This window comes from Festucalex cinctus, chromosome 1, assembly GCF_051991245.1.
Source record: "Festucalex cinctus isolate MCC-2025b chromosome 1, RoL_Fcin_1.0, whole genome shotgun sequence".
Classification (NCBI taxonomy): domain Eukaryota; kingdom Metazoa; phylum Chordata; class Actinopteri; order Syngnathiformes; family Syngnathidae; genus Festucalex; species Festucalex cinctus.
This window is the reverse complement of record NC_135411.1, coordinates 45,541,843-45,554,195: the sequence shown is the minus strand read 5'-3', so window position 1 is coordinate 45,554,195 and position 12,353 is coordinate 45,541,843. Positions and strand designations below refer to the sequence as shown.

General features: G+C 38.3%; 1 protein-coding gene across 4 annotated transcripts in view; it reads right to left on the bottom strand.

Annotated features, from left to right (window-relative positions):
- Positions 1-2,505: 2,505 nt before the first annotated feature.
- The window catches only part of rnf220a (ring finger protein 220a), a 192,286-nt gene continuing 182,438 nt past the window's right edge, over positions 2,506-12,353 (bottom strand). For 2 of the 4 annotated variants that reach the window (XM_077537434.1, XM_077537425.1), the window contains exons 13-15: positions 6,892-7,086; positions 6,404-6,478; positions 2,506-4,346 (exon numbers count right to left, since the gene is read on the bottom strand). In XM_077537434.1, the coding sequence (XP_077393560.1) occupies positions 4,275-4,346; positions 6,404-6,478; positions 6,892-7,086 (342 nt within the window). In that variant the 3' untranslated portion in view covers positions 2,506-4,274. The remainder of the gene's footprint in view (positions 4,347-6,403; positions 6,479-6,891; positions 7,087-12,353) is intronic. The other 2 variants (XM_077537450.1, XM_077537442.1) reach the window with 1 other exon arrangement.

Genomic DNA, 12,353 nt, shown 5'->3' with positions numbered 1-12,353 from the left:
AGTCTCTTGGTGCCATGTGCTAAACCCAACAGGAAGTCCCGTAAGGGCCGGTCATCACATTTTGAGGTAAAAAACTCCTCTTTAACGAAGCATTCCCGGTTGTACGTTTCACCTAGCGCTATGATAATTTAGAGGCATACATAAGAGCCCACGATGTACAAAATAGTCTCTTGGAACCATCTTCCAAAACAAACAGGAAGTCCGCCATTTTGATTTACGTTGGGATTTGTAGCCATTTTTTGTGGCCTTTTTTAGGGGTCATATTTTAACGAACTCCTCCTACAAAATTTATCCGACTGTCTTCAAACTTGGTGTGCTTCATCTTAAGATGTTTAAGATACAAAGTTATCGAAAGTTATTTATTTTGTCCCACGCCGTTTCATGGCGATGCATTGTTTGCCAAGTAAAATGCTGCTTTTTTTTTTTGGTCTAAACATGTGCAAAAACTCATGAAACTTTACACACACATCAGGCTTGTCATAAGCATGAATATTTTAGAGATTTCTTATTAAATTTGCAATAAATGCTTCAATAGCGCCCTCTAGGCATTTTTATGAAGTCTTTCCGATTATATGATTCAGCTAGATGTGTGAATATTGGCAGGCATGCCTAATATATTCAAAAAGTATTCTATATAGCCATGTGCCAATCCATTTTGATTTTATTTTGTTAATTGTGCATCATTTTTGGCCTTTCCATGAAACTTTACAAACACAAAGCATGGCAAAAACGTTTAAAATTTAGATGGTTTCCTATTTGACAGTACCCCAACATGCCAGTACCCCGACGTGCAAATACCCCAACGTGGCCCGGGTTGCGAGGGCCCTTTATAGCTGCTCGCAGCTCTAGTTATTTTTAGTTTTTCTTTCATCAACAGACAGTACCAACAATGTTGCCCAAGTATGTGTGCATTTGTAAGTACGTAAATGTGTATATGTGTATTTATGTATTTATATAGGATACATAGCCTGGCCCTATATGTATTCGCTGGGGTTGGTCGACTTCCATTGTGCAAATTTCATTTTTATTTCACAGTACTGTAGCTATTCAGGTCACATTGCATTGAGTTCAGTCGAGTTAAAATGATCTTGTGCGAGACAAACAAGAGGTACCAGTTTCCTGTCTGACATTGCCCTCATGTGGGAAAATTGAGTCACTACTGCTAGAATTATTACATCAATATCCTGGATATTATATCCAATAGGCATTACCTTAAAAACACTTGTATTGGATCTCACTCGATTACCTAATGATGTGGCGGTTTTGTGATAATTTTGTAAAACTAGTTAATGGGCCACACCGACCCCACACATTTAGAAATGTCCTTGGAAGCTAAATTTCCACTCCGCCTGTGTACTTGACTGAAATTAGCAAGTTTATGAGGCAGACAGCTGCATAATTATGAACTTGCTTGCCAGAGATTATAAAATGGTTTAAAAAATATACAGCATCCTTTCACACGCAGAGTTGCCCATAAAGGAAATTGTTATCGCATTTTATTACTTATAAGGTTACTGATTGAATTACTATGTGTTGTGCAAGAAATAAAATTTAATTCAGGCCAATAGCAATGGACTCCAATACTTATTACTTGATCTTAGCGCCACCTTCGATCACAATATTCTATTAGAACGCCTCCAAACATGCATTGATATTTCAGGCCTCGCACTCTCGTGGTTTTGTTTGTACCTCTTAGAGAGAACGCATCATTTAATGATAATAATTAACCCGGCACAGTTTGAATCAAATAGGCTACATCTGGGCCAAAAAGCTGAAGATCTTTGAGTAGAAAAAGGTATTGATGTGAACCTGTGTGCTCTCGTACACTCCCTTCAGTGTATATATATATATATATATATATATATATATATATATATATATATATATATATATATATATATATATATATATATATATATATATATAAAATCAGTGTGCTCTTGTTAGCTAAAAGCAGTGGGGTCCAATGGAATATAAATTGCTGCACATCTAAATCCCATAAATGGCGATACTCCCTTTCGTTTAAATTGACTTGAACAGTAAAAACTAAAAGGTTCCACTCTTGCACGCTTTGTTACAATGGTTAGGTTAAAAGCATGCACATTAATGACACTGGTCATTCAACTTCTTAAATGACCAGGACCAAGCTTATTTTCGCCAGCAAAAAAATGGGTGAGACAAAAATCGGTCTACCAGTACATTTTATTTTGTGCTAAGAGTATTTCTCAGATTGATCATTTAACCATTCCTCATTTGTATGATTATAAAACTATGCTGTTCCATTTCTTTTGCACACCAAGTTTAAGTCATTTTTGTTTATATAAAGCACAGTGAGTTGTTACCTACCTTACATATGAAATTGTCAGCAAAGGTGCCTTGCATCCTATTACAAAACCTGCTCTAAAATCTCATCTCCAGTTAGTGCCACATTGAGTAATACCAGCTCTGAAGCATACTTTAATGATCAAGCAAAAGGAAACAGACAAAAGAACCAAATCGGCAAAGTGAGATTTACAATCATTTAATTAATGTCAAATGTAATTTACAAATGGGAAAGATGTACCATTTCCAAGAATATACAAGACACAAAATAATTGTGACATAATTCATCTTGTGCAATTTGTCATCTTTGGGGCGGGTTTGAATCAACAGGAAAGCCAAGGGAAGGAAAGAAAAACAAAACAAAGCTGGATGAGCTCATTAGAGGAAGTCAGCTTGTTCCCCTTTGGCCCAGATTTATTGATCAGTTTTGTTATAGCAAAGCAGTGTTTTTTCTTCATATTTGACGACCCAGGGGTTGTGAACAGGACCACTCGTGTTACTTAAGAACATTTTATTTTCTTTTTCGCATTTTTAACAACAATACAGACGGCACGGAATACATAGTTTTACAAACACAAAGCACACCACCACCTTGGCTGCTGCTGCCGGAGGATAATGGGCGGGGTTAAGCTGCAGGTTGTTGTTGCCAGTTCAGCATGGGCCATTCCTCTTGTCCAGAGACTTCCCTTCATTGAGCTAGAAAAGTCTGGGACCCTCAGGTTGTCCTTTCTTTTTTTTTTTTTTTGACAATTGCAGCAAAGCAGGATGATAATGACGGAAAATGAGTTGGGAACCATTCAGTTCAAACGTAAAGATCTGTAGTTATTCCCAAGTGGGGGGAAGAAAAAAAAAAAAAAAAAAAAAAATAGAGTATTTGGAGCAAAAAGCAGCAGCTCAGTTCTATCGGCCTGCTTGCTTGGCATGACGTGTTGGGAAAGTACGAAATTCTCCAATCCGTAAAAAAACAAAAGCTCAACATTTGTCTTGTTCTTCTTTTTTTTTTTTCCCTTTTTTTTTTTTTTTTTTAGCACTACACTCAATTAGGTATTACTGCAGAAGTACACCTAAATGTTGACCACCTAGACTTGAGTAGTTTTACTTTTTTACCTGTACAATGAACATCTTCAAACCATGAAAATACAGAAGGCTTCTTTAAGTCCAGCCATTTCCCCCCCAAACTCTAAAAACATAACTTAAATATTTTTATACTGCTGTGTGTCTGCTAAGGAAACTGTATGCATTTGTGTTCTGTGTGTACTCCATATTGTTGAAACTCTAACTTTGTAAACATACACAAGGGTACTTATAATGTGCTTGGACTGCATCTTGATTGTGGGTGGGTTTATGTTGTCATTAAGAAATAAAAAAAAGAGAAGGGGGTCATCTAAAGTCCACCTCACAGTAATGACTGGGAGATTCTTGATAATTGGTCGCTCATTTGTCATGGACAGTTTTTTTTTTTTTTTTTTTCCTTGGCATACAATCAGGGAAACCAACAACAACAAAAAAAGTTTTCCATCGAGTCATGAGTGGAGTCCACTAGGATGCTTAAAAAGAGGCAGGGCAAACGGTTAACGTCTTGGAGGTCGGGTGGTTCAGAATTTGTTAACATGTCCAGCTCCAGTTGAGCTTAAAGTTCTCAGCAGGGCTAATACGGGTGAGTCACATGTCCATCAGGAGATGGCATCCAATATTATATTACAAGGACTCAATGAAGTGGAGGAACATCCAGTCTCCTCAAGTTATTATTGGAAGGTGGGTGAGGGTGGCAGACAGTGAGCGCTGCTCATGTCATTCGTTCATTTATGCCAGCTCAACTTCCAGCATTTCCTTTGTTTTTGTTTTTTTTAAGATGGTTTGGTGCCCACAACCTGGTCCACAGAACTGCTGGGCGGGGAAACAAAATGACAACGCAAATGAAATCCACGGTGGTGGCCGACTCATGGGGCTCTTTACAAGTAGACACGCCGCAGGTCCCCGGGTGAGGTGATGGTGTTGCACTGCGGGCACAGCTTCTTGTTCCCCTGCAGACAACAGGAACATGAAAGTTCACCTTCAGCACATTTGTTGGAATATAAGTTTCAACTTTGACAAAGTAACTAGGATTGCTACTGTACTCTAGATCAGTGGTTTCTCAACCTTATTTTCATGGATGTACCCCATGTGAAATATTCTTTAAGCCAAGTACCCCCTAACCAGTGTCAAGGATTCTTTATTAAAAAACAGAAAATACTTAAAATAGTGTTGTGCAATTACTGTCTGATTTATCAAACTTCTACATTTGTATAGTGGTCTCTCAAACCTTTTGGAAATAAAGAGATATAACTTTAAAAAAAAAAAAATGAGAAAGAATAAATTATTTATAAATATTTGTGCACGTTAAAATTATCACCACAAAGCGACCTGCTTTGGGGTCACATCAAGATCTGTTCTCAAAAAGAAATCACTAGCTTGATTTTAAATAGCTTTGAAATGATTGACAGGTGGCATATAAGAGGTTGAGTTAAAATTTCACATACCCCCTGGAGTGCCTTCACGTAGCCCCATATGAGAACCACTGCTCTCGATGAGCTTATCAAATAATACTTTGACATCAACTTAACCAGTAAATTGCAATCAGAGGCTTAAAATAGCAAACCAATTCACAGCGACGCACACAGTCAGTTGTACTGACGAGAGTGTATGGGACAGCAAACAATTGATTTCAGCAGAAAGGAGTCTCAGGTGTTAAAATAAACTGCCTCCGATAATACGCTGGATGTTGGCAATGGTCCAAGTGCATAACCACACGACACGTCTTTACAGTTTATCAGCTCGACAGGTGGAAAAAAGTTCCTTCCCTCAGCACTCAAGTGCCATCTGCAGTAAAGCAGCAGGGGAGAATAGAAAGGTAAGGCAGATTGGTGGAACTCCACTGCTGTCCTCCACCATTTCACAATTCATATTTATAACACATGCAAAGTGCAGAAGAATGCACAGAAATCGTTTTTCCATGATCAGAAGCAATGCTTGATTGGTCATCTGCAAGGCATACTGTATACTCGATATTGCTTTTGCTTGTGACTAGTATACAAAGCGCTCAGAAAATCATGCCGAAAATTGGTATGTGGTTGGATGTTCCACCCATAACATGATGAAAACGAAGTTATCATTCCATGTTTTTCCCATAGACCCTGAACGTCGAGGAAAATGGTAAAAGCAGTGCAAGTGTGGAACCGGACGGTTTGGAATGGAGGCTAACCAAGACCACAGTGCTTTGTAGTGAGCACTTCCTAAGTGGTAAGGATTGTTTTTGAGTGTGTGTCATTATGTTGTTGTCGACATATTTTAGGTGTTGAACAGCTTGCATCATTATCTATAGAAATGGAGTAAAGCCCCCAACCCTCTCCTCAGAGTAGTGTTTACCCTTTTTTCTTAGCAACCGGCAACATCACTAATTGTCCAAATCACTGAAATTATTGGTGCGTTGGACGGCGTCATAATGGGTTATTGCTCATGATGGGTGAAAAATAAAAGATGCGTCAAAAGAATGAATGGACTGCAGACAGACTGAATTGAAACTATCAAACCAAATGGATTTCAAAAACCGTTCCACCCCCGATATAGATTGATAAATAAAATATATAAAAATTAAAAGTTCACCGATAGAGCCAGTAACATCATACATGCTAATGTGTAGGAAATGATGATCCCTTATGATGTAATAGCTTTCGATTTCAAAAACGGTTAAGTGACAGCAGACATTACAACTCAGCGGCATGTAACTGTTTAAATAAGGCGCAACATCTTTTCGTCTGTCTTTGGTTTCAATCATGAAACATGCGGCCTTTCTTCTTAATATCTGACCGCTTGACAACTTTGCACGGTGCTGCCATTTTCAAATTATTTGCCCGGAGGATGTGTTTTGATTTGTCGCGGCTCAAGTAGCACACTATCGTCTGTCTGTGTGCTGAAACAGCATAAACATACATAAATTGAAGTCAGTCACTCACTCATCTTTTTAGTTTTTTTTACATATGGATGGAAAGATGCGAGACAAAAATGAAATAATTGACGACGTGTACACGCATGTGGTACATACCAGAGTCCTGAGCCAGCATTCTTCACAGTGGACATGCCAGCACTGTATGGAGGTGAGTGGCATCGTGTAGGAGTCCTGCAAACACAGAGACAAGAAGGTTGACTCTGCATTCGTTGACACCGTCATGTCGGGCATCTCGGTAAACAAAAAAAACAGAACAGCACTGCACGACAAAGACCAACCCTGACCAATTAGGTGCATCACACCACTGACCATGACGTGACAGTACCGGCAGCCACAGAACCACTGAGCAAGGCAGCATGGAGGGGAGGTGTTTGAGCAGCGACCTGCATGTCGTTTATGCACACACACGCACAGACAATGTCAGGCAGGCAACAAGCAGAGACGAAGAGGAAGCAGGCTCAGGGAGAAGATGAGGGAGACAGCCATGAATGAGTCCAATCTTATTGGTGCTTGCTTGTTCTTCCTCTCAAAAAGAACGGAGAAATGAGGGAGGAGGTGGTCAAGAGAGGGCGGGAGTGCCTTACCCTCCGTAGAGGCTGTGGGTGGAGCCTCTTTATGCTGCTGCCGTAGCCACCAATCACAAGGCCCCTGTACAGGTAGTACAAGCCAAGGGGGAGGGACTTAGGCTGCCTCTCTCTGACCTCACTGGCCAAAGGGCGGGGCCCTGGCCATGCCCCTAGTCTCTTGATTTCCACACCTGACTGGATAGCGGGCTTCCTCTGCGGAAGGGAGGGATGGGGGAGGAAAGGGGGCGAAAGGTAGCAGCATAGTAGCGGCTTGTCGTGATTGCACTCGCATACACGCACAGTGCACTATGGATACAAAACACCAAAGTCTCAGACAGATGAGAGCATTGAGAGCCAGCCAGTGAGGACACAACAAATATTTAAAAGCGCACACATCCTCTATCCCCACTGAAGGTTTCAGAGATAAATCAAGTGTTATATGTTGCTAGAAATGAAACGTATAATGAACAGAAAGTGCATCACTCACTAAATTCTACGTTTCTGTATCGAACTATGTAGATTTAATGGATCATATCTTTTTGTCATACAGTCAAAGCAGATTCTGTCAAGATAGGACAAAGGCCTTTAAATAGTATCATTACAATCTTCAAACAAAACCTTTAACTTGTTAGTTTCTTAATTTGTTGTTTTTTGTTACTCTGCTAGCTACTACAGTAATTACTGTTTTAAAGACTACAGAAAGAACACAACCCAATAAAACTTGAACTCTTCATAAAGTATCAAATAGATGGGGATAGACTCCTACATTTGACATCGAACAAACAAAAAATTCTTCCTTTGACCAATCTCTTACCTAGCTGAAGTGGAAATATTTTGTTCTACAGTGGAACTTCGGTAAAATTAGTTTCGAACTAAAGATTTTTTTTTCCGCCCATTAAAATGAATGGAAACTCACTCGAGAAAACCCACACACCCACAGGTGGAACGTGCAAGCGCCTTGACTCACACCCCCCAGCTTTAGAACTGTGAGACAGATGTGCTAACTGTCCTTTCCGTGCTTCCGCAAAAGATAAAATAAAAACAAATGAGAGCTCACTGGACACCACCGGAACCGCAACATTTGTAGGGGATTCCTAATAGCACAATTACTTCCACTTTTCTTGGGTGCCATACTAAGGGCTACTTGAGAGCAAGGAGGGGAGAAAAAAAAAAAAAAAGTTATACATGTGACGCATGGAGTGAATGCTGTTCATGATGTGATAAAATTACAACATGGTTGCCGTGACTGTAAGAGACTGAAGCATAGTTTGTGACCTGGACCAATATTTGTCCAAAATTTAGTTCATAAACTGAGTAAAAACAGATGGCAATGATGGACCTGTTTTACAGTGCACGTTTGTGTTCTGTTCACATACAGTAAATGTGGTTTTGTGATATAAAATAAAAAGACCAAGACAAATCATGTCAAGTTTTCTTTTCATTGTTACTAATTTTGGAATGACATCCAGTTTTAGAAGGTTTCCTATAGCTGAAATAGAGTTAAATTCACAACTTTTTAATTCCATTTGAAAACGTTTGAAGCGAAACGTCACAATGTTCCCAATCTCCCATTTTATCCAAAGTAGCTGTAATACATAAATGGTGTGGTTCTGCTTTTGAGAGTTCCATACAAGTGAAATCACTTGCTCATTTATATTTCCCCAAGTTCCCCTCTAAGAGGTTATTTCCCACCTCAATTGAGCTGTCACATTGATTGCAAATTCTGAAATGAGTCATCATGGTCTCATTTTTTTTTAAATAAATACTTATCATATACCTGTCCTTTGAACAGACTTTTTATATCCACTGCATTTCTGTATTTATGCGTAACAAAATCCATGTTCATAATGAAAGACAGTGACAGATACGAATGTGTCCACAGCACAGTGAGTGATCAATTATCATCTGGGGCACCCAGCGACCTTCAGGAAGTGCAGGCGTCTGTAATTACCCATGTACGCACACACGCACAGACATGATGCTGCCTCTGCACAGTCCCGACACGTGAAAGATGACAAAAGGTGTACAAGACACAAATAGGGGTACACAAGCACTATTAAAATAATAATAATAATAATAATAATAATAATAATAGTGGGTTGTGGTCAGATGATGTTCAGCATCCACTGAACATAAGAATTGACAATACGTATATGACACTGCCACAGATGAGCATGTAGCATTTAATATTGATCTGTGAGGCTAATCAATGCTGACTACAAACATCAGGCCTCTTTTTGCCTGACAGCGCAATTTCATCAACCTCATAAAGATTGGAATCATCCAATTCGGTACGTATTGATGCTGACATCAGTAATTCAGTGATTACATGCGGGAGAGTTTCAACTGCACGCTATATGGTAATATACTGCAACAAGACTCAAATGAACTTTTTTCTTGACTTTTTCATTGACTTCATTTGAACAGCAATTTACTAATCTTGAGCAGCACTTTTTTGAAAGGAACAGTGTGTAATATTTAGTGCCAACTTTTGGTGAACTAAACTCTTTCATTTAAAAAAAACTGTTGATTTCAATAATGCAAAAAAAATTCATCACATCAATATACCTTTTTTTTTTTTTTTTTTTTTTTTAAATAATCGTAGGTCTAATCACTAATTGTTACATAGTAAGCCCCCACCACCCCCTCCAAAAAAAAAAAAGAAAAGAAAATCACATGAGAATTGAAGATTCTCATTTACTATGATTACAATCGATACAAAATGATTTCCCCAAATTGATTTGATGCATTTATTTTATACTGTATTGCCCTTACTTGTTTGTGTGTGTGCCTTTATTGGGGGTGCTTTTCATGTTGTACACGATTTTTGCCACTTAGAGGCAGTGTGGTTCCATGTGTTCAAATAGATTCTTAAATTGGGGGGTGGAATGCAGGCTGCAGGCATGTATAGTATATTTCACTATTCAAGCATCCTACCAAAAATTTGACAGAATAATAGTGTATTCGGATAAACCACATTTGCGATATCAATATTATTGAGAGATTTAACATGTACCTAAAGAAATAACATTTTTATTTTCAAAAAGAAAGAATAAAAAAAAAATGTGGAAAAATAAGCAAGCGCAATGTATTCTTAACTACCGTAACTAACTACCGTAATTATAATTACCCTTGATAATGTTGAACTATTGGATGGTGATGCACATTTAAGTATGTCTGACTAGCCAAATTCAGATAATAGCAAACAATTCCATATGAAACTTATTGCATGTCTTTGCAATATGCATATTGCATGGGCCAATATCACAATATCGATATATTGCACAGCCCTATTACTTAGTACATTTTAATTTATAATGAACAGCCACTTGTTTTGATATAATCAACAGTTTTTAAATGTGAATTGTACAACGCATTGACCATCATGACTCAGGCCGGCATGGCTCAGTGGCAGCAACCACTGGTGCATGAGTGTGTGTGAATGGGTGAAGTTGAGGTTTCAATTGTAAAGCTCTTTGGGCACCATATGGTGCAGTTAAAAGCGCTATATAAAAAGCAGTCCATTTACCATTTACTTAATATGTACGTATGCTTCAGTTCGACAGGCTCACACATGAATGCGATTCTCTTCCCTGATCTGTTCTATTACGTTATCAGGCACCCACCGGGGCTGCCGCGCTCCCCACCTCCCGGGAATCACATGGATGGAGCGCAGGGAAAACTGATGATTTTTTTTTTTAAATTTTTTTTTTTTTTAATTCAGAACAATCAATCAGAACAATTTGGGATTAAAAAAGATACAAATTGTGAATTAAAATGTTCTACTTTTTTTTTAAATTACATTATGGGCTAAGGACTATGTAAAAAAAAAAATTGTGAATTAAAATGTTCAACTTTTTTTTTTTAAATTACATTATGAGCTAAGACACTATGTCAAAATGTGAAAAATTATTTTCCCTTTGAAAAAAAAAAAAAAAAAATACTGTCCACCCCCTTAGAAAAATCAAACTTATTTTTTGTTAATATATGCTAACTAGGATCATCATAAGAAATAAATTAAAAATTGAATTCCGCATGTGTGAAGTTTTGTAGAGATATGTTGTGAAATTATGAAGTTATACTTTCACTTTAATTTGAAGGTGGTTTTCTGACCAGACATTTTCAATCGGCAAAATAATCTAAAAACATTTCCACAAAAAGCTCAATTTTTCCAGAATCTCACATCCAATGGAGAAAACTGCTGCTGCATTGTATTCAAGTGGCCTTTCCAACCAGACTTTGCATTTCGACAGACTTTCATTTTTTTTCATTTTCATTTCATGTTGCTTGCTACCCAAAGTGCTTTTCTGACTGCAGACACTAAGGCGACTTGCAAAGCCATGCAGCCATGACAACACACAACACCACAACATCAAAGCAGCCATAGAATCGAAAAACAATTAGCACAAAATGAGATATATGCACACAGAGTGAAAAATATGAATGAGAATCGTTCATAGTTGTGTTTTGTTACTTCATATTCCAAACTGCTCAATCATTGAGAAACTCCACCCTTAAAACCTTAATTTGTCAGTTCCGGGTCACAAAAGAGGGTAAGAGGAACTAACAAATTGCTAGTTCTTCCATTTCATTTCTTATTCACTGTACGACACCCAAGTATAGGGCTGGGCGATATGGTCGAAAATTCATATCACGGTATAAGCTGCAGCCCTTCACGGTAACGGTTTAATAATTAAGTTTTTTTTTTCTTTATTCTTCTTTCTTATAATTTGCTTGCTGGTTGACATAGTCCTTTATAAAAATAGATTTATTATAGAAGCTAAACAGATTTAAAAAAATAATAATAATAAATTTACTTTGGATAACACATCATTTTGGAAGAGAACGACGTCCCAGGCGTGAAATTTCAACAAGGTTCAATCAACAAACGCTTTGGAACAGCTTAAATGGGGGTTCTCATGCGGTGATCCTCAAAATGGGCGGAAAGAAAGCAGTTTTAGGAGAAAGGTAAGATTTATTGTATGATCATTGCTGGCACTCCGGTGCGGTCTCGAGAGCTGCTAATCTCTGTTGTTCGCTAATTTTCATGAAAACGAAACACATTAAAGTCACGATTTTCATTTGAAGATTTTAGGATGTTACTTCTGTCTAAGTTACTTTTGTTCAAGGGGCGTGGTGACACAGTGGCCGCTCACATCGCTGATCAACGAGCATGTTGTATGCACAGGGTGACAGCGCTGATACTTTATATCAATTTTAACATTGAAGCATCAGTGGCTTTCGTAGGTAAACTTGAGGTCTTTTTGCTGTACAGTATTCACAATTCACCATGATGTATAGTAACTAGTATGTCGTGTAGCAGGCAGCTAGCAAGGCTAATGCTGAGAAAGCAGACGATAAACACACCTACACTCGCTCAGACTGGGTCTGGATTTTCAGCTGCTGACCCATTTCCACCGACGAAATGTAAAGAGCACATATAGGTGTCTTCGGTGACATTTTTTACATAAATCCCGGCG